The sequence below is a fragment of the Perissodus microlepis genome, chromosome 12 (assembly GCF_051167445.1).
Source record: "Perissodus microlepis isolate ML-2025 ecotype Zambia chromosome 12, ASM5116744v1, whole genome shotgun sequence".
In the NCBI taxonomy this organism is placed as follows: domain Eukaryota; kingdom Metazoa; phylum Chordata; class Actinopteri; order Cichliformes; family Cichlidae; genus Perissodus; species Perissodus microlepis.
In genome coordinates, this window is record NC_140472.1 from 1032607 (window position 1) to 1055339 (window position 22733).

At 40.9% G+C, this 22733-nt stretch overlaps 1 protein-coding gene across 2 annotated transcripts; it reads right to left on the reverse strand.

Moving 5' to 3' along the window:
- Positions 1-1511: 1511 nt before the first annotated feature.
- fxn (frataxin) lies at positions 1512-17826 on the reverse strand. 2 transcript variants are annotated; one of them, XM_084947122.1, is made up of 6 exons: positions 17609-17823; positions 17444-17524; positions 15741-15832; positions 15526-15646; positions 9290-9387; positions 1512-2457 (listed from the first exon to the last, which is right to left on the reverse strand). In XM_084947122.1, the coding sequence occupies exons 1-6, from the start codon at positions 17813-17815 to the stop codon at positions 2319-2321; spliced, it is 738 nt and encodes a 245-aa protein (XP_084803248.1). In that variant the 5' UTR covers positions 17816-17823; the 3' UTR covers positions 1512-2318. The 2 variants fall into 2 exon arrangements, with proteins under 2 accessions (XP_084803248.1, XP_084803249.1); XM_084947123.1 differs by lacking the exon at positions 17444-17524 and having other exon boundaries at positions 17609-17826.
- Between the last annotated feature and the right edge of the window lie 4907 nt (positions 17827-22733).

The following is a 22733-nucleotide window of genomic DNA, read 5'->3' on the forward strand; positions in this document are numbered from 1 at the left end:
TGGGTTATAAATCCAAGAGGATTTGCATTTTGAACACAGAGATAAGTGTGTCGGTGGCCAAGGCATGCTGGATGGACAGGAACTGGCAACTCAGGGGTAAGAAGCTTGTCACTGCGGTTTGCACATGGCAGATATAGCAAGAGCCTGACACCACTGTGCTAGAAGGGTTTGCTGCTGCTTGCAGTGATAGAAGCAGAGAAACTGGCAGTTCGGTAGTAGGGATGCTAGATGCTGCATGCAAATAGGGGATGAAGGAAAACCTGGCAACCCGGTGCCTTTTAATTCATTTGTCTATGCCAGGGGTCGTCAACCCTAGGCACGCATGCCACAGCTGGCACGCGAAGGGTTAACTGATGGCACAACCATAGCTGGACTGGCCATCGGGCATACGGGGCATTGGTGGGCCGATGGTGATTTTTAGTTTTTATGGGCTGATGAATTATTATTATTATTTATTTATTTATTTTTTGTAACGGTATAAGCAATGAAAGGTGTTTATACACTCACATGAGTGTCCTCAGGTAGCCGTCTGAATGAAACACATAATCCTATAGGGTTGTTCTATATAATGTGTAACTGTTCATGTAGAGCGTTATTACATTTATTGCTAATGCAGTCATATGGCACACTGACTTCTGAGGAAATTTTAGATGCACTCGTCGTCAGAAAGGTTGCCGACCCCTGATATAGATCATAATCAAACTTTAAAATATTACACAAAATGTCATCAAACATCACTGACATTGATGTCAATTCATCCTGCAGTTCTGCAGAAACCTCTGAAACAAGTGAAACATATTCATGAACTTGGGCTGCGTCCACACTAGCCCGGACAGATTTGAAAACGGCATTTTCGCCTGAAAACGCTCCGCGTCCACACTAGTGTTTTCAGTTGTTTTCACAGAGTTGTGCGTCCACATTGAAATGGCCAGAAAACGCTTATGTTCCAGTCTTACGCATGCGTGAAATGCAAGAAGATTCGACCTGCCTCATTTCTGTCTGCCGTTTATTTACTTTCCTGCTCTTCGAAACGTCGCGGCAAAATGTGGAGGAAAACCACCGAGTTTTTTAAATGGACTAACAATGAGGTGGAGTTGTTGCTGCGAATAACACAAAAGTACAAAGTTGCAAAAGCGAGTGAGAGTTAAAGAATTTGAAGAAAAGCTCTCTGGAGCACGTACAGACTGATATTAATCTTTAATAGGGCTGTCAGACAAAACAACTGCTGTATAATGCCCTCCGCTATCTTTGTTTAATTGGTCACATGACTGCATCATATGACTAACATGCTCTCCGTCTCCGAAAGTCTCCGTTTTCACTGTCCACACTGCAACGCGAAAGCACCGTCTTCAAATGTATTCGTTTTCGAGAGCGTTTTCCAAACGCTGCGTTTTCGGGGAAAACACCGTCTCAGTGTGGACGGAGAGAAAACGATGCGTTTAGAAACTCCAGATGCTTTTAAGATGACCTGGATGACTGAGACTCTACAAAGACATGTTCACAGACAGAAGTTGACAAGTGACAGGTAAAGTATTTAATTACTTTCATTGAAAAACTCACAGAATTAACATTGGATTCCAGTGGCCACACTGACCACAACTACTGAACTCTTACAAGACTTCAAATGATGGACATTTCTGAGCTTAATCTGATGCTGTGGTGTCTAAATAATTGAACTATGATCTCTGCAGTAATCTAATGTACACTCACTGGTCACTTTATCAGTTAAACCTTAGCAGTACACTAGTTTTCTGTGGCACAGATTCAACAAGGTGTGGGAAACACATGAAGTCTTCACACTCTCCACTGACCTGTAGTATCAACAAGCCCCAGGGAGAAAGTCCCAGAAGAACAGCAGTTTCTCAAATATTCATACAAACTGATCTGGTACCACGAACCAGGCCGTGTTTAAAAGGTAATTAAATCACCTTTCTTCCCCATTCTGATTCTGGATTTCAGCAGGGCATATTAATACCTAAATGAGTTGCTGCTATGCAGCTGCATGATTAGATATTCTGTGAAAAAGCAGTTGAATACCTAATAAAGTGGCCAGTTAGTGTGAATTCTGCTACTGAGAAGTTGGTCTTTGAAAACATCAGTTACCCAGATGCCAAGATTAGAGCCTGATCAAATAAACCATTAACTCCAATATTTCTTCACAACCGGTGAAAAAGCTCAATGTGATGACGTCATTCAGCTGAGAGAATGAAGAATGCAACAGAAACAGCATTTCATACATAACTTCATTATTTACTTTCACAGACAGTGTGCAGTGTGAGTCACTGAGTCTGTGAATACTCCCAGCATTTAACAGGGTTTTAGGAATAGGGCAAGTCACACAGGTCAATGTTCTTATTAAAGATAATGGAAAACTCCTTAGACAGCAGCTGGTGAAGGCTGATGCCATCATGAGTATATATCCAGCTTTCACCTGTCCAGCCGTAGCGCTTGGGTCCGCTGTAAGCACAAGAGAAGAAAGGAAGAGGGAAGTAACATTACTCTATACTGACTTATAACAGATTCTTATTATACCAGTTTGTCAACAGAGAAATATATATATAAATAAAAGTTCCCCTCTCGTCCCTGAGGGCGGTCTGTCCTTCAAGCTCTACCTGGGAGTTTGAGGGTGTACAGGAATTTCTTTTATTTATGTATTAATCACATTATTTTATTGTATAATGCCTTGGTGCCACTGGATTTTAACATGTCTCACACTCATACAGTAAGACAAATGGTTAGCTACCGCTCACCGCTCGTCTGCAGGCTTTATTTAAATGGAAAACGTCCACAACAAAATGGCGTCACGAACAGGAAGGTCCGTGTGGTCGCTGAACAATGGTTTCGTGGACAGGCTGATGACCCCTGAGGGAAAAGGTACCTTTGTCCTACCGGCTGATGAAGCAAAGGAAATGGAGGAGTCATGGAGCCGTGTGTTTCAGTCACCACCGAGACCATCGACTTTAAGGGGACTCCTGCAGATGGGTGAGTTGTAGCTAACTTGTATACAGTCATGGAGAGTTTTTGTCTGGCTGGGGGGGGGACGCTGGCTGACTCCGGAGTTCGAGTCTCCGGAGGGAAAATCCTGGCGGTTTGAGGCCCCAGGCTTGTGTTGGGTACGGTCCATCACAAGAACATTGGCTCGTGCGTGCTGTTGGGGAGAAGCCGGCCCAGACCTGTGTTCGGTCCAAGCACGTCACAGGGACAGCCGTTTGGGTACACTGTCGGAGTCCATTTCTGCGTACTACAGTGCGCAGAGTGGCGGTGTTCGTTCCTTGGTCCGTAGAAGGCAAGGAACCTCATGGGGGACGCCTCGTGGGAAACTGGATCCAGTAGAGCGGCAGGCCTTCCACCAGGCGGCCAGAGACAAAACTCAATACGTGACTGTATGGTAAGAACTGAGTAAATGTGTGGTGTGTAAGATTGCAGAGGATGGCTGTGTGAGTTGGGGAGAAAGGAAAAGAAATGTTGAACAAGTGAGTTAATAGGTTGATGTGTGCGTGTAAAAAGAGTGAAAAACAGGGTTAAAATGTTGAAAATGGGGAACAAAAAACAAGGAAAACAAACAAAAAAGAGAGGAGTGTAGAAATGTGTGTAAAAGTTGTTTCCAACTAGCGGAAGAAGGTGGTACTGCAGGCTACCACACACACACACACACACACACACACACACACACACACACACACACACAAAATTAGCAGTTGATGAAAAAATTGTTGATGAAAATAAGCAATAAAATTAGGGTTTTGTGTTTAATGATCAAAATGTCTCAGTGTGTCACTTGCAGGTGAAGAGCAGACCTGGATCAATTTTCCACGTGCAGCAGTCGGAAGAAAATTATAGGTTAACATCATTAGAAACACTCAAGCCAGGTTTTGGCTGAATTGTTTTACAGCTTAACTTCCACATGTTTGTCACCCTGAGAACACAAGCTCCAAGAATCTCTCCCTGAAGACAAGAAATGCAGTTCCGGAACAACGAGATGGATCTCAAGAGCTCACAGCAGCATCCTGAGCAGTGAAGAAAAGGTCCAGCAGCAGCAGCTGTGCAAGACAGCGGCAGCAAGGAGAAAAATGGCATCATCATGACTGGATGGATGGATGTGCATTTCCAACGAGCTGCAACTTCACTGAGTGTAAATGGACCTTTGAAAAGACTGCCTGAGTTGGACATTTGCCACTTTTGGAGCAAAATGGCAAAATGAGACAGTGGAAAACAGGACAACTGACTCTCACTGGACTGCTGCAAGGGGGGGAGATGAGAGGAGTCCACAGTGGAAGGAGCAGGCGAGGACATGGAGGAAGCTGTTGTAGTGTGGGAATGAAATTTGGGTTTAGGAAACCGGGAAGAAAAAATGACTGCCTCGCGTGGAGGATTGAAAAGTGTCTGGAGCACCGCAAAGAGGAGAGGCACACAAAAATTACACAAACAGAAAAATGCATTAATCCTACTAACACACACACACATGCAATGAAGCTCATGAAGACCAAACAGTATTAAGCATGCATTTCTGTTAACATCATCTTGTCCAGTTCACTTAGCAGGTTAAGAAGTGATACATAGACTAGTGAACTAGTATTATTTTTGGGGAAGGATGATTGAATCATAGCAGGGGTGAACAGAATGATGCAGGAGGGTCAGATGAGTGGAGACTAATAGATTATTGAGTTTCTTGTTTCTGATGTGTGAGGGAGGTCTTATCATGACGCACATCTGGTTACATGGGGGAAAACAAAACTCATTATCTAATAGAATATTGTTGTTGTGTGAGGTGTGACTGGTGGATGAAAGTTTTGGGGATTTACTGATGCATTTTCTTTTGGTACCACTTTGAACCTGCCAGTTTTGATCTGTCATTCTAAGAGAGTACGCTTAGACAACTTCTAAAAAGAGGCCTTCATACTTTTTGATTTTAACAGTGCAGATTTTTGTTTGGCAATTTTCTCTTTTTCAAGCAGGCTGCAAGATCGGGATCGAAAGCGCTACACAACATGTTGATCAATCGCAAGTGAGCTTCTCCTGAGCCCATTTTAATTTTGGAGAAAGCCACTTATTTGGGACAATCAGAAAACAAGTCCCTGCCAAAAAGGATTCAGCGAGGTAATCCAGTGTAAATTATTTTTTTCTTTTTTGAAATGGCGTCATTGCTGGCAGTAGAAACTTATTGCGTCACGAGAGGTTCTACTGTCAGCAAATAACAAATGGGGACTGACTGGACTGACAAAAGCTTGACTGACTTGACACCACTATGCAAGATTGCATCTCCACCTCGACCTGACAAAAGGGTGGATGTATGTATGTATGTTTCTTTTTACAGGAGCAGAAAGGTGACAGCAGCAGGTTGCATGAGCTTTTGGGCCGTGCTGAATTAACCTTTTAATTGCCACTTTCTGTGTCTTTGTGAATTTACCAGCAGTGTGTTATTCATGACCTTGTATTGTTTACAGTGCAGAGGTCACTGTGAGAAAGTCTGCATACAGATGCGCTGCGCTAACATCTACATCACTTTTTCCACAGCAGAGGGTTGATCATGTGATCTAATCACATGATTTACAGCAGGACACACCACTGGCTAATGTTTTTAGTTACAGGCCTGGAGTGAAGCTACTCCAGGGGAGAATCCCTGGAATTTTTAAGAGACAATGCACAATTTTATTGTGCATGTGAGAGCTTAGATTGTGGGGATGATTAAAGATGAACAAAGGGTGGTGAGAGAACAGTGAAGTGAGGATACACAGTGTGAAACTCCTTTAAGTGAACAATAATGTTGATGTGATGAACAGAATGTCAGGAAAGAAATTCTGGTATTAAATGTGATTCTTGATTTAAGAATCAAAGGGTGGGATTGTACAGGAATTTCTTTTATTTATGTATTAATCACATTATTTTATTGTATGATGCCTTGGTGCCACTGGATTTTAACAAGTCTCACACTCATACAGTAAGACAAATGGTGGGGGTGTAGTAAGGAAGTTGGGGGGAAGCAGACAACTCCACAGGAAGAGTCTTTTGTCTCTTTGAGGACTCTGGGAGGTAGCAAGGGAGTGTGAACCAGGGAGACTCTGCTGACCCTGCCCCGCGGACATGCAGGCTCTCCATCAAGCCTGGTTGTCTGTTCTTTGTGTGTTTTGATTAAAGAATGTTAGCTACCGCTCTCCGCTCGTCTGCAGGCTTTATTTAATGGAAAACTTCCACAACAAGGGTCCTGCACAGTATTTTAGCTGTTCCTAGGACTGCGCTCTTCTGGACAGAGATCTTAGATGTTGTTCCTGGGATCACCAACTGTTCCGATTACCACTGGGACCACCGTTACCTTCAGCCTCCACATCTTCTCCAGCTCTTCTCTGAGCCCTTGGTACTTCTCCAGCTTCTGTTCCTTCTTCCTGATGTTGCTGTCATTCGGTATCGCTACATCGATCACTATGGCCGTCTTCTTCTGCTTGTCTACAGATACTATGTCACCACCAATTTGTCCGTCTGTATCTGGATCAACTTGAAAAACCATTTTAATGTCTTAATACAGACGATGTGAGCAAAAATGGAAAATAGCTGAATCCATGTTCTCGGTGTGCGTTTTGATGTATGCAGAGACAGAACAATAGAATATCAAGTCGGGATGTATTTTTGTTCTGATGTTGAAAAGGAGTAAGATTGCATCTCTAACAATTACACTAATAATGCTTATCTTCTGACTTTTAAGGTCTCAACAATGTATTACAATGATCACTTAAATGCATTTAGTATCCGGTCGTTAAGTCTGACGTCACTAGCTGTGTCTGGGCCTAAACTCCGCTGCAGGTCCATATATCAAACGATCACTATGGCATTACTGAGAGTTGGAAAACTGTCTAAAGTTTTTCATCTTTAATAAAATGATCAGCGTTCTGCTCTACCAGGTGTAACAATTGAGTTTAACATCCAGGCATCCATGAAAACGGAATTTATGACATTTAACGGAGTTAGAAGTTAGCAGGAAGTTAGCTCGCTAGCTTCTATCTAAATACAATATAGCATGTCCTGACTGCGGGGTTTTGGAAACAAATTCAAACGTACAGCTCTGTTATCACTTCCAACATAAATGAAGACAGAAAACTAAACAGCAGTGACGTTTGTAGGGTTACTGAAGTTTGGCTAGCTGGTATATAATGATGTGCTACGTGACCGCTAGCGACACAGCTATGTTAGCATAATATAAACAAGCTAACTTTTTTTCCACTCGATAAAAGTTAACGTGAGTGTTCTGGGTGGTCAGGAACAAATGTAATCGCATGGCAGGATGCTGTAAAAGGACCAAACTTCAGCCAGGAGAACAACTGAGATAATCCATCCACAATACGAGGTTAGTCATTCATATACTGCTGCATGGGCTGGGCTGTAGTTACATCCTAAGGTTTTAAAAACTGAGCTTAAATAAATGATTAGATAAAAGCCGAGGGAGGTCAACAGTGATCACTGACTGTTTTAGGAGCTTTTTGAGATTAAATAGAAGAAAATACAAAACATTAAACATGTTAACAACACAAAAGCCATATTAAACGCAGACTACTTTAGGCCCGGAAGTAGGATTTGTCACGTCATCACTTAACGACCGGATTGAGGATGGATTGGATGCCTTCACACTCATCTGTGTAGATGATCTGGTGTACTATAGACTTTACAATAGGCAATTTTCAAATGACACTGTTGTCTAAATGTACATTGTCCCATATTTTGTATAAGTTACACCAGTAAACAAACTGGATGATTTACTGTTTGAATACATTTTTGTAAATTAATCTCTTACATTTTTAATGGGTATTTGTCATTGATGGCTGTGGTGGGTACAGTGGTTGTAAATACGTCCTATTTAATTGCAGTAGTAGAGATGTCAGACGCTAGTGTTAGAAAATCAGTGCTGTTCAGTGTTAAATTTTTAAACACCAGGTTTAGTGTAAAGTACAACCAACACTATTCAGTGCTAATCTTTTAACACTTAAAACTAGGGCTGTGCGATATGACCGAACTCTCATATCCCGATATAAGACCTCTATCGTCCCGACAACGATATTTATCACAAAAATTTTACATTTTCTGTCAATTCTGTGAATCTCGGGCAACTGAACTTGCGTGAAGTGTTTTCAGCTGGGCGTCGTGTACCTGGAGTCAAGTTGAAACCGTAAACACTCTGCATACTATTTCACGTGATTCAGTTTATTTTGAAAATCTCAACAGGCTCTTCAGCTTTATTGTGAAAGGTCCATGTGGAAAATAAAGAAGCGGACAGCGTCGTTGTTGCTAACGACAACGCGTAAAAACAGTCCTTTGTCCGTCTGTAGTGTGGTTTTTTAAATATAAGAGAAAGGGAGAACTTTAAGAAATTCTACAGTGACCATCAAAATGATGAAAAAAATATTGCTGTAAACAGTTTATTTTGTGACACCATGAAACAAACGACAGCGGAACATGAAACGACAGACGTTTTTATATCGTCACACGATATATATCGTTATATCGAACAGCCCTACACACCAGTGTAGAATATTGTTGACACTGCTCAGTGTTAGTGTTATAAAAACACTAGGTCAGTGTTAAAAATATAACACGTTGAAAAGTGCTCATTTAAAACTCAAGTGTGGACACATAGTGTCAATTTCACAGTGGTGATTTTGCTGTGTAGAGGAAGAGAGGTTGGCACTATTGGCTGATGTGCAAGAGAGCTACAACTAACAGGTGGTGACGGAGAAAATGGAAAGGACTTTTGCTTACAGGTGGCGTGATTATGCAAGAGGCAGGGGCGGGGTTATTTAAGGTCAAAGGTAATTCTGTTCAGCTGTTGCTGATGAGAAGGGCCAAACGGTTTCTACTGTGCTTAATGTAGTTACCTGTTGTGTTTGTGTGAATGGAAATGTCAAGAAAACCAGACATTGCAAAGGAAATAAATGACACATGAATACGGTGAACTTTGAGTGCACGTACTAACAAACAATTAGCAACCAGAGCGTCAAAATATAGGATTTAATTGCCACAATAATGAAATATTTTCATGTCTGTGTTATTCAACAAGTTTAGCATTTTTCGGTCACTTTAATTAAGTGAACACAGATTTATTACTTAAATCAAAGCTGACCAGATTGGTTATGTTGGTAACACATAAGTCACTTATTGGCATCTTAATAATCATTTAGAATTATAAAAAACAAAACTCAGCTTAGTGGAAAATGTTGACAGAACTGTATTAATTAAATTGAACAGAGACATTGTTGGGTTCCAGTTACTCATATTACCATGAAGTGATACAAAGCTTGAGTCTTACCTGGTAGGAGAAGAAAGCCAGATTTGTTTGTTTGGTGCCTGTTTGTTGATCACATAGGTGCCGTGGTCTCCACCCAGCTTCACTGTCAGAACACCACTCTGTTAAACAAGAAACAATAGAAGAAAACGGTTGTTTTCATCCGTTAACAAAGCAATTTTGACCAAACATCTACATGGAATATAACTAATCTTAATTTTATTTATTTAACATGTATGTAAAGTTTATTGCAATAAACGTAAATTGTTTCAATCCCTTTCTGTTTGATTTTGGTGACGATGACTGAAAAGCTGTTTTTTGCTCTTAAAATTACTGTAGCAATTTACCAGATGTGCCATCAACGCCTGGTTTTAGACAGAGATACAACTATGTATCGTCTGCATAACAGTAATAAGAAATTCTGTTTTTTGAGAAATGAAGCCTGATGGGAGCATGTAAAGGGAGAATAAAACAGGAACTCCACAAGCGAGTGTAGCAGGGTAATACGTGTTACCCAGCATCACAGAGTATGTTCTGCTCTCTAAGAGGCAAACCATCTTACAGCAGGGCCTTGAATGCCGACGCACGTCTTCAAATGGTTTAATAGGATTGTGTGATCAGCTGTGTCAAACGCTGCACTCAGGTCTAGAAGAATTAAAGCAGCTGAAAGCATTGAGCACCTTCAGTAGAGCAGACTGTGTTGTGCTCTGAAGCCAGACTGAAATTTATCCAGAATACTGCGTGTATCTAAAAATGACTGAGAACTGACGGGTCCAAACCAGCAGCTGGACAGCAGCTTGTTCAGAAGAGGAACAGTTCCATTTCAGACGCTGCTACGAACAAAGGATGTTAGAAATGTGATGACGACTGTCTTCTCTGAGAAATGGTGTAGGTAACACATTCACAGGGCAAGTGTCATGTGCATTATTATATCAGTAAGATGGGATAATGAGACTGGTTTGAAGTAGGTGAGAAAGGATGAACATGTAGGTGGTTCAGAAGGCTGTGGGGATGGGAGCAGAAGACGTTCTCTGATATTATTCATTTTTCCAGTGAAGAACCTTTGAAAATCCTCACAGGTGTGTGTGGAGGTGTCAGACATGGCTGTAATGGTGGGATGCAGGACAGAGTTGATTGTGTTGGATAGGACTTTAGGATTACCAGACTTCTTTGTAATAAAAATAGTTTACTCGTTCTGCCTGATAGTTATTCAGACAATCTCTAAACACTTGCTGAGAGAGACGGAGCTGAGCCTTCTTCCATTTTCATTCTGCTTTCCTTTCTTTCTGTTTGACAGCACGAGGGACTTTATTTAACCAAGGCTGAGTTTCTAATTGATGCAGTCTGTGCATTGTTGGTACAAGCTGAACTAAAGCATGCAAGTAGCTCATCACGGTTACTGCGACAAGGAGAAGTTTCATTCAAAGGTGGTTAAAGGAGATTTCAGACGTCATAGGGTGCAGAAAAGAGGCGGTCTGGGTTTGTTTAGGAGATGAGTGAGGAATGGGGATATCAAACAAAATGAGATTATGATTAGATGGACACATCAATCACTTCAACACTGATCACTGAAAGACCAGATGACAAGATGGGGGTTCTTAACCTTTTTTACCTCGGGGCCCAACCTTTCCACTACAAAGTGGCCCCGGGGCCTCATTCAGATATTAACACTATACTGAATAAGTTGATGTTGCTTTTGGTTTGATTTATATTTAATAACTAAATCAAATCTACTTCATTTAACAGCTAAAACCTTGTCAAATAAATATGATGAGGACATCAAGCAATGTAATAATCACAAAGACATTTATTTATTATGTGCATGTGAACCTGCACATAAAAGAATGCCAAACAGGATAACAATTCATAGAACAAACCAAACTGCAAGTAGAAACTGAAAGGCTCAAGTCAGGCTTAATAACACAAAAATAATTAATAATTCAATTTTACTACAGCAAAAGAGACGAGAAAAAAGGGAGAAAAGAAACTGGATAAATAATGTGGTGATCAAATAAAGACATTCAAAATAGTTTCTAATTATATGAATGAATAAATAACTTCTCCATATCTTTTGCTAACTGCAAACAGGTGTCTTCTTCTGCTTGCTTATTGAGGCTGATTAAACTCCTCCCACCAAGCAGTGGGACGCTGTATTGTAACTGAGATTTTCATGGACAACAGTAGTCCATGGTGTCTTCAGTTAACAACATATGATGTCCTGTGGCCCTCGCAGCCCACAGGTCTAAAACTAACATTTTTTTGCAGCCCTCAAGGTGTGGCTCATAGCCCAAAAATAGGCATGGTTAAGAATCACTGGTCTAGAGTGTGTCCCTGTTTGTGTGTGGGGCCATTGACAGACTGGGTTAAGTTACATGATTCCAAGAGTTAACCAAACCAAAGGTTTGGAGGGACAACATGTGGATATTTAAATCACCAAGGATTGGCAACCTATCAGTGGTCGGCAACGTCACAGACAGAAAGTCAGAAAATTCCTGAATGAAAACACCTTGCTACCATCCTTGCTCCTCTCGTGGGGAACACCCCACACCACATCAAGAACTCCACCGACTTCACCGACAAGGTCCAGAAACTTCCCCTGGATCCAGATGAAACCATGGTGTCCTTTGATGTAGTCTCTCTCTTCATACCCACCACGGAGGCCGTGGAGACTGTCAGAAAACGACTACAAGAAGACAGCTCCTTGGAAGACAGGACCAACTTCACACCCGATCAGACATGCACACTGTTAGACCTCTGCCTCACCACCACATACTTCAAATACAACGAAGGCTTCTACAGACAAAAACATGGCGGTGTCATGGGCTCCCCGTGTCACCTATTGCAGCAACCTTTACATGGAGGAAGTGGAAAGGAAGGCTCTTGGCTCTTTCAAAGGAAGAGTACCCAGCCACTGGTACAGATATGTGGACGACACCTGGGTCAAAATCAAGACACAAGAAGTGGAATCCTTCACTGCGCACATCAACGCTGTGGATAAAAACATCAAGTTCACCAGGGAAGACACAAAGGACGACTGTTTGCCTTTCCTGGACTGCGCTGTGCACATTGAAGAGAACGGCAACCTCAGCATCGAGGTTTACTGGAAGCCCACACACACGGACCAGTACCTCCTCTCTGACTCCCATCACCCTCTGGAACACAAACTTGGAGTAATCAGGACCCTACACCACCGGGCAGAACATGTTCCCTCTAAGCCTGAAGGGAAAAAGAAGGAACACACACATGTAAAGGAAGCACTCAAAACATGCGGTTATCCTAAATGGGCGTTCTTAAAGTCAGCAAAGAGGCACAGAAAAGAAGATCAGACACCAACGAGGGAGGATAAGAAGGACAGACGCAACAACATTGTCATCCCCTATGTAGCCGGTGTATCAGAGAAACTCAGGAGAGTTTTCTCCAAGCACGACATCCCGGTGCATTTCAGACCCAGCAACACGCTCAGACACAAACTGGTTCACCCGAAAGACAAAACTCCAAAACACAGACTTAACAATGTGGTGTATGCTGTACAGTGCAGCGAGGAATGCCCAGACCTCTACATCGGAGAGACCAAACAGCCACTTCACAAGCGCATGGCACAAAAATCTATTAACAAGCTCCAACGTGTCCAGAACTCTGCTGCCCGTATTATTACTAGGACTTCCTCTACCCACCACATCTCCCCAATCCTGAAGCAGCTTCACTGGCTCCCGGTTAAATTTCGCATCCATTTTAAAATAATCCTCTATACATTTAAGGCTATTCATTCTCTCTCTCCACCATACCTCTCCGATTTAGTACAGATGAACTTCCCATCCCGGTGCCTCAGATCTTCATCTTCTCTTTCTCTCTCTGTTCCTTCCGCTCGTCTGATTACAATGGGGGGCGGGGCTTTTAGGTGCTCTGCCCCTCGACTTTGGTATTCCTTACCCCCTGACCTCAGAAATATTAGTTCATTCCCTCTTTTTAAGTCCACCCTCAAAACTCATCTGTTTAAAATTGCTTATGTTTAAACCTCTGTATGCTCTTAACTTTTATCTGTTATTCTTATTATTGTGTATATTTCCAGTTCTGTGTTTTTATCTGTTGTACAGCGTCCTTGGGTGCTTTGAAAGGTGCTATTTTTAAATAAAATGTATTATTATTATTATTACCATAGAAGAGCCACCTCCACAGGACAAGACTCAGCTGTCCATCTGCATCTTAAGGTCAAAGGTCACTCTTTCGAGGATGCCAACGTTCACATTTTGGACAGAGAGGACAGATGGTTTGAAAGAGGAGTGAAAGAAGCATCTATGTCCACTGTGAGCGACCATCTTTGAACAGAGGCGGGGGTTTACGACACCAACTCTCTGCCATCTATAATCCAGTTTTGAGATCCTTCCCAGACGCCTTAACGCCCACTCACATCCTGGGCCATCTGACCTCAGGAAATCACATGATAAGGTGGGGCCAGGTTTCACAATGAGCTCACCTGAAACTCTGGCTAATTGGGACCCACACCCAGTTTCACACCTTGGCTCATGTGATTAGAGGATCATCAGGGGGTCCTTTTGTCCCTCTGTGGGGGGAAACTCCCACTGGGTTTAAATCTGGGACTCTCCACCATTTGACCTTAGAACTGAAGAAGCTTCTCGGATGAGAGGTGAAACGTCTTCAAGCAACTTAAAGAAGTCCAGACGCTTTTCTTTCCAAGCTCCATGTCTACCTTCTCTGTGCCCCCCTTACAGTTGACATCATCCACTCTTCCATGGAGTCAGGAGTGTTTACCTCAGTGACTTCCATCTTCAAGATGCCAACAATACCTCCCACCCACTCCACAGCAAGTCACAGGAGCACATTCTGTGAGAGATTACCCAGAGTCACCACTGAATGACACAAGACATCTTTCCTGTCTGTGGCTTCCTCTCCGAACGATTCCTCTAAGAGCACAGGTACACCCTGCAGTAGTTGAAGAGTTATCACGTCCTCTATTAACAAAATAACCAAGTCAGTAATAATAAGAGGGGCACCTCAGTTTCAAATGGATCCATATTCAATGTGTGTAATATACTGGGATATATATATATTAGAGCCATTTGTACTTCTTAGAGCTAATTTGTAATATTTAATTTAGGGCTGCCACGATTAGTCGACTATCAAAATCATTGACAACTAATTTAATAGTCGACGCGTCGTTTGAAGCTTTGTAAGATCCTGAAAGACGCAGGAATAAGTAGTAGGATTTAAGAGTGTAATAACGGGCTGAAACAGAAGATGGCAGCACTGCATGTACAAGGATGCCAGCTGCCGTTAAACCCCGAAGAAGAAGCAGCTGTGTCCAGTATCGTAGCTGTGTCCAAATTCAGGGACCACATCCTCCTGTGCCCACATTTGTAGGCCGATTACATTACAGCGACGCAACGGAGACTGTCCAAATTATTAAAACTTAGTTTTAATATTACTCTTATTATTCTTTCTGGGTCACAAAGTAAACTTTTAACATATTTTCAGGCGAGAATGTAGCTGTGTAAACCTCAAATATCTGCTCAGTTTATCAAGACACCACATATTTGCAAAAGTGCTCTGACGTTTTCAGAGACGAGCTGACGGGGAGGTCAAGGTTCACTAGAGCCGGTGAGAACACCGAACTCCCAGCACGTCGCTTTCAGACCCACCGCCGTGATATATACATGATATATAAGTCACTTAGATAACTTAAAAATGTTATTGTTTGGCTTTTTTTAGTATTTTATTTGTTCCTGAGTAAATCGGTTTGGCTGAGATTAAAGTTAAAGTTTTTACACAGCTGAATAAACGTCAAGCAGACAGCTGATCATCAGAAGTGTGAGATGCTCGAGAATTTACTCCGGTGTCCTGTTATATTTTAGATAGCAAGGAGTTTATTAAACTTCACCGAAACAATCTGCAAATGTCATTAAAATTTAATAAACTATCATCTTGTCTTTATTTTTAGTTAGCACATACCTTAAACACTTAAAGCTGTAAGCTGATGATAGTTATATAAGAGCAGATGCTGCTGGTGCAATAAGCTGTACGTTTTACGTCCAATGGATGATGATCTGATTAGTGACTAATCGCAAAAATAATCGGTGACTAGTCGACTATCAAAATAATCGTTTGTGGCAGCCTTAGTGTAATTGTATGTTCATCATTTAGTTTCTGTAAATAAGCATTTAGATCATTCTGCCATCATTTATTACGGCTACCATTAAAGTTCACTTTGCTTTTAGCAACCTTTACAACATCCATAGACTTACAGAGAAGACAACATCATAGTCGGCCCCAGTAAAATCTTCATCTGTGAGGTCTTCAAAGTAATCAGCCAGAGCGTCCAATGTCTCATCGGCCAGCTTCTCATATGCTGCCGCAGACAGTTCACTTTTAGAGAATGACAGAAAGTTATAAATTAGTTCAAGTAGTCAAAGCTTAAGCAATGCTTAAGGAGAAAAACAAAAACCAAAATATTGGTTACCTTACATAGGCGAGGGTGACTTTTTTCTGGCTCTGTGAATTCAGGTAGATGGTTTTGCTCCACCTGCAGCCATTAATTCTGCTCCCGAACCACTGAAATAGAAAAAAAACCAACAAACTTGTTTAATTACTCTTCTCCTTTATGCTCAGCTGGTTTCTGACATTTATGCACCTTATAGAGTATTTATGGCCAACTTTGAAATTTATAGTTTGTATATTTTCCCATTTGAAGACAAATCATGAAATCACTCGATGTGAAACATTTGTGACACGTACTTTTATCCTTAATAAAGTGTTGAATTTGGAGGTGCAAGGCACTCCCTGATTTTGGACTGAGACATAAGCTAATTCTAACTGTAAGCCTCTGTATTAAACTTTGTTTACTTCTTCAAAGGTTCTGTGGCCCTTCTATGAACTCTGAGCATCAGGTCTTTCCATAGGTTTTCCAGTTGGATTCGGGTCAGGTGATTGGCTGAGCCATTCTGGCAGCCTGTGGCAGAGTTCAACTTTGGTGTCATCTTTCCAGACTATATTCTCCCAGTATTTCACAGGCTTGTCAAAAATTTGTTCCAAACAGATGCAACACACTCTTGCAATAAAGAGGATGTTTATTGTATTACAACATTACTCATTTAAGCTGAATTTTCCATTAATATGGTTTATAGCAGGGGTGTCCAAACTCCGGCCCGCAGTCCATTTTTAATTGGCCTGCAAGTAATTTTATAAATAGAATAGAATAAGGCTGCACTTCAACTTTTGCCTGAGTGTATTGCACTTCTTAGTTTTAACACCAGGGGGAGCTGCTGTTGATCAAGGCAGTTGCTCCACCAAAAACGACAATCACAGAAGAAATTTACCCCAAGTTACTAAACAGGTCAGAACCAAAGAAGCGAAAGGTAGAAAAGTGAGTGCAGACATTTTCAGACACGGTGGGAGAGTGAATATTTCTTCAAAGAATTCAAGGGGACGTGTGTCTGTTTGATCTGCACTGAGACTGTGGCAGTTATGAAAGAGTATAATGTACGACGTCATTATGAAACCAAACATCAGGCCTATGCATCCTACACTGGTGCTGAGCCAGAGCAGAAATTAAAGCTCTCCTGCAGGGCCAACAATAGTATTTATTTCGTGCTCAACAGGTCCAGGAAAAGGCTCCAATAGCCGCTACATCATCAAACAGTCAATATCTGTAATAATATTCAACTATAGAAGTAATAATATTTGAACAACTCTTCAGTCAGGATGGAGAGTTTAAACAGGCCTCACAACAGGTTGTGTTTTAATTTGATACAATTCATATTGGTTTGTCACATAGTGAAGAAAGACAGTTTAGTGTGTCTCTGTGTGTGTGTGTGTGTGTGTCTCTGTGTGTGTGTGTGTGTGTGTCTCTGTGTGTGTGTGTGTGTGTCTCTGTGTGTGTGTGTGTGTGTCTCTGTGTGTGTGTGTGTGTGTGTGTCTGTGTGTCTCTGTGTGTGTGTGTGTGTGTGTGTGTGTGTGTGTGTGTCTGTGTGTGTGTCTCTGTGTGTGTGTGTGTGTGTGTGTGTGTGTGTGTGTGTGTGTGTGTGTGTGTACCGTCTCTGTAAGAACCAGACCGAACATTTGTAGATAAACTGGAGATGGTCGAGAAGCTCGGTGAGAACTACAACCCGTCATTAAGTATGTTACAGTTTAAACTAATCACCACCGAGTAAAAGCTGAACTTACGCTGTGTGAAGGCCGGCAGGGGGGATGCAGCGTGTGGTTAACGAACGGACGAAGCCCCGGGAGGTGAGATAATCTCCAAAACTACAGTGGACATAAAGGTCACTGTGAGTGTGGCTCGTATCTACCATTAGCATCATGTTCAGTCATGCTGGACTCAGCTCGTACCTGGTTCGCCAGATCCTTCTTCCTCTGCTGTGTCAGCATGTTGAGCTGTGAGCTCGCGAGCTGACACACGTGAGAGTAAATCCCCGGTGTCTTACAGAGCAGACGCATGGTGTACTGACGGTCCCGATAAACACTCCCGGTGTGTTGACAGCCAACGCTGCTTGTCACTACCCGATCCGTACCGGAAACCCGATCGGTACCCCGCATGCGCAAATCTTACGTCACTTTCTCTCTTTGCCAACATTGCGACATTCAATATATTTGAATGACACGGTTAGCGCCCAGTTAGCTCTCAGCATTTCTCAACAGCTCTGCCTCCTTTTCGACTACCGGGACATTTAAACAATGGATAATCCGTATCCGCAACAAATTTTTGCTTTTCTCCTCAACAGAGAGCGTCCCCCGATTGAACAACAGCGCCGTCAAATAAGAAGAATGGTGCCTAATGACAGAGTTAATAATACAGACTTTGTAATATGTCACGTGAAGATTCAGCAGCCAGATGAAGTGTTTACTGGCAATTGACAGTGATAGCGGACATTATCATCACTATTCCAACAATCCTCTCCACACAGACAAGCATAAACACACTCGACTATCACTAAATCAAATTTAACACACGTTTGTAATGACGCTAATTCGGTTTACAAAAGGGTTCATTCGCTCAGTCAGCAGGTGGCGGTGTCCTCGTACACTGGGAGTAAACTGCCATTAAACGAACAGAAGAAGAAGAAAACCCCTGCACATGCGCGATACGGATCGGGTAGACCCGATTTTTTTTTATTTATTTTTTTTAAACTTTATTTAACAAACAATGAGTATACAACATACGAACAGATGAAGTATACAAAACAACAGAACATGAACACAAAAAGACAAGGGTAAAAGAAAAAGGTAACAATTATAAGAATACACGCAAAAATTCACATACATATATTGTTTTGAGAGCCTTTTTGTTGGTGGAGTCTGATATTGATTGTATGTACATTTCCACATCCTTAAAATAATGACAGAAATATGGTGTTTTGTTAGTAAACTTACATTTATAGATAAAAAATTTAGCTAAAAGTATTAACAAATTTATCATAAAAAAACATTTATCATACTTCTTGGGGAACTTAAAGAAACAGAATAAAACATTTTCCCATCGTAAAGAAAACTCCCTTAAAATATGGACAATAACAAACCTGCTAAATTCCTTCCAGAATCTCTGTGTAAAAGAACAGTACCAAAAAAGATGTGTCACAGTTTCTGGATGATCCCCACAGAAAGTACAATTAGTATTTATGTCCCTTTTAAATTTTACCATGTAGTGACTGGCTGGATAACATTTATGTAGAATTTTAAATGAGACTTCTTTCACCTTATTTACAATCAAATATTTATGGGGGACCATCCAGACTGTCTTCCACTTGATATCTGGAACAAAGCGGTTCCAATAAGATATTATATATGGGAGAGAGACGATATCTTCTTGGAATAAACTACGTATTCTCTTATTGCTGTTTCCAAGTTCCTGTGAAAAGCAGATTTTTCCTATTGGTGACTCAGCTGGATCAGGGAGAGTGACTGAGGTAGATATTGAGCTGTCAGTGTTTTTATATAACATTAAAGTCCCTGAGGGTATGGCACCAAGCACCATTGAGAATTCCTGAACACTGATTGGAAAATTATATAGTGCAATAAAGTCGTCGTAAGTAAGTAGTTGTCCCTCTTTACTAACCAGCTGAGCCACCAATAGGATCCCATTTTGGATCCAAGTTTCCAGGAAAAGTGATTTATTTTTATATAAAATATCTCTGTTGTTCCAGATAAGGTATTTGTGAGGTGAGAAGTTGTGTTTATAAATGAGGGTCCACGCTAAGAGGACCTGCTTATGGAAGGATGAAAGCTTTACAGGGAGTTTCTCAACATTGTAATTACAATTTAAAATAAAATTAAAGCCACCAAAACGAGAGAAAATAAAATATGGTATAAAGTTCCAGTTAGAGGTAGGGTTTTTAAGAAAATGTTTAGCCCAATTAATTTTGAAAGTGTTATTTAAAGTAGAAAAGTCTAGGACGTTAAGCCCACCTGATTCGTACTTATTCATCACAACAGTTTTTCTAATATAATGCGTACGGTTTTTCCATATAAAATTAAAGAGCATACGGTCAATATCTTTACTAATTTTTTTATCCAGATGTAAGGAGAGAGCAGCATATGTTAATCGGGATATCCCTTCAGCTTTAGTAATTAACACTCTACCTTTCAAAGACAAGTCCCTTTGCAGCCACTGGTTGAACTTTTTTAGGGTTTTCTGTATAATTGGAGTGAAGTTTGAAGAGCATCTTGATTTTTGGTCTTTGGATATTAACAGTCCCAAGTATGTGACTTATTGTTTAACAGAGATATTACAGATAGTATTTGCAGGGCAGTCTTTAATTGCTAGTAACTCACACTTTTTTAGATTTAGGCATAAACCAGAGGCCTCAGAGAAATCACTAATCACAGTAAGGGCTGGTGGGATTTGGTTTGCATTCTTCAAGAAGAGTGTGGTGTCATCGGCTAACTGGCTGATGACGAGCTCCTTATCAGCTATGGTGATTCCTTGTACAAGGGTAGACCCGATTTGTACGGTCCGACTTTGCACATGCGCAGTAAGGATCGGGAGTCCAGATCTGTCACTAGCTTTTTATTTTTTTGTTTTTGTATAAATTATATTAAATGTTTCATTATCGGAAACATTTTAAGAGATACTTGTTATTCTTAACATCTTAACAGATACTCTGACCTGTAACTATCGTAAAATGCTTCGACCGGAAGTAGACATCTTTCGCGCATGCGGGGTACCGATCGGGTTTCCGGTACGGATCGGGTAGTTTTTTGTTTTTATTTTGTTTTTAAATTAAACTTTATTTACAAACAACAGTATAACATACAAGGCACCATCATTAATCCGATTATGTTACATCCTCGGTTGAGCATTATATCAAAAAACAAACAAACAAACAAAACGAACAAAAAAACAACAACAATAAGCACAAAGCTAAAATAGTTAGCACAAAAAGAAAGAACAGTCATTGAAGGATTTGAACCAAAGGCAAAAAATAACGTGCAAAAAAAGGGCAGTCATGATTATAAAATAGGGAGGGGTTTTTTTTAACATAGGTTAAATTCTTTAAATAAAACAACAAGTTTATGGGCTTTCCTGTTATTCACAAGTTTCAGCGATTTAGCCCAGAGTCTAAAGTCATTCAGCCATCTGTTTATACATGGTTTAGCTTTAAAGTATCTGCATTTGTGAATAAAAAATTTTCCCATTAACAAAAACGTCCTAATCAACAGGTCAAAATCTGCATTCTCAGCAAGTATTCCAAATTTTATTACTGTCACGGTCAAATGTGGTAACTGAATTCTCCTGGACTGTAGCCAGCTCCACATGTCAGTCCAGGAGTGCACTGATTCACAGTTGAAAAACAAGTGATCCAGACTTTCAATATCATTTTCACAAAATGTGCAGGCGTTCACATCTAAGTTAAATTTCCGTCTTAAGAATTCATTGGTTGGATAAACCTCGTTAATGATTTTAAAGTGAACCTCTTTTACTTTAGGGGAAAGAGGAAGTGAAATATACTTTTTCCTTATCGCCTTAACCTCCATGGTCTCAAATTCTTTAAGGATATAATTTCTTTTAACCGGATTAGGGCAAATTTCGTTTATCAAAATATTCCTGATCACTTTGTTTGTAAACCTGCTGTCACCAAATTCAACTCCAACTATGCAGAGCTGCCTCAGTCCAGGAGAAATTTTAGAGTGCACAATATCTTCTTTTATCATTGATCTCAAAGGGACTGGAATGGCTTTCACTAGGGATTTATATCTCTTAGCAGTACATCTTACATCAAATTTCTCACAAAACGTCTCATGTTTTAATAAGACCCCATTATCATCCATAAAATGAGCTACAGCCCAAATCCCTTTAGATCTCCATTCATCCATGTACACAGATTTCCTACACAAACGGATATACCTGTTGTTCCATATAGGGGTATTGTGAGGAGTAAAGTTATGTTTGTAGATTAATTTCCAGTAGAGAGGGACCTGCTGATGGAAAGCTGAGAGTTTAACAGGTAACGAACTGCAATCAAAGTCACAACGTAACAAAAAGTCTATTCCACCCATTTTGCCAAAAATCACACTGGGAATAATGTTCCAAAAGGAATTTTTGCTCGGTACGGATCGGGTAGTGACAGCGACACTGCTTCTGCCTCGTCTGCTTCCTTCTTTCTTTTTCGTCATTTGTTGGCGGTTGGCAAACAGCAAAATGGTGTCTTACCGCCCCCTGCTGGTGTGGAGAATGAGTTTGTCTTAAACTAAATATGGCCTGATAATACTCGAGTTCTTAAAAATAAATCCATCCATCTCCACTTCCATATCACCGAGCTTCTGGATCAGCTGTCTTCTTTCAGCATCATATTTCTGACATTAAAACATGTTTTCCTCCCATTACTTTTGACATCTTTCTTCCATTTTCTGCTGTATTCTGCTCTTAATCTCTGTCCTGCTAACACTGATAACCAATCCACTGATACCCATGGTACCCATAAGGTGGTGACTATAAGCTCCATCTCGTTGACTCTGTACAGTGTTTGCTGAATCTCTATCAGAATGTCTGACCTGCTGTCTGAGTCACTGTCTTGCAAACTAGCCAATGATGAGTGTGAACATATCACTGATCTTACTGGTCTTGCGTCTTCAGTCCACTGGACAGCTGACAGAACTGAAACTATTTCTGTGCACTAATAAACTGTCACTGACCCTTTTCCTTACTTTGACATGAAACTCAGGAACAATAAATATATCCCGCTTTGGTCGTCTGTCTTCTTTGATGCATCTGTGTAGATTTTGACATAACTGTAACACCGCTCTATATATGCCTGCACTGTATGTGCGTTTAAAATAAAAGCCCTATTCCTACAGCATCAGAGAGTACTCAGGACCTTCTTACTGTGAGGCAACAGTGCTGATCACCACACCACCGCGTTGCCATGATTGTATCATATTCATAAAAACTATGGCTGTCATAACCTTTAGTTACTTTCCCATCATAAATCAGGGTTCGACATAAGGTGCATCACATCCC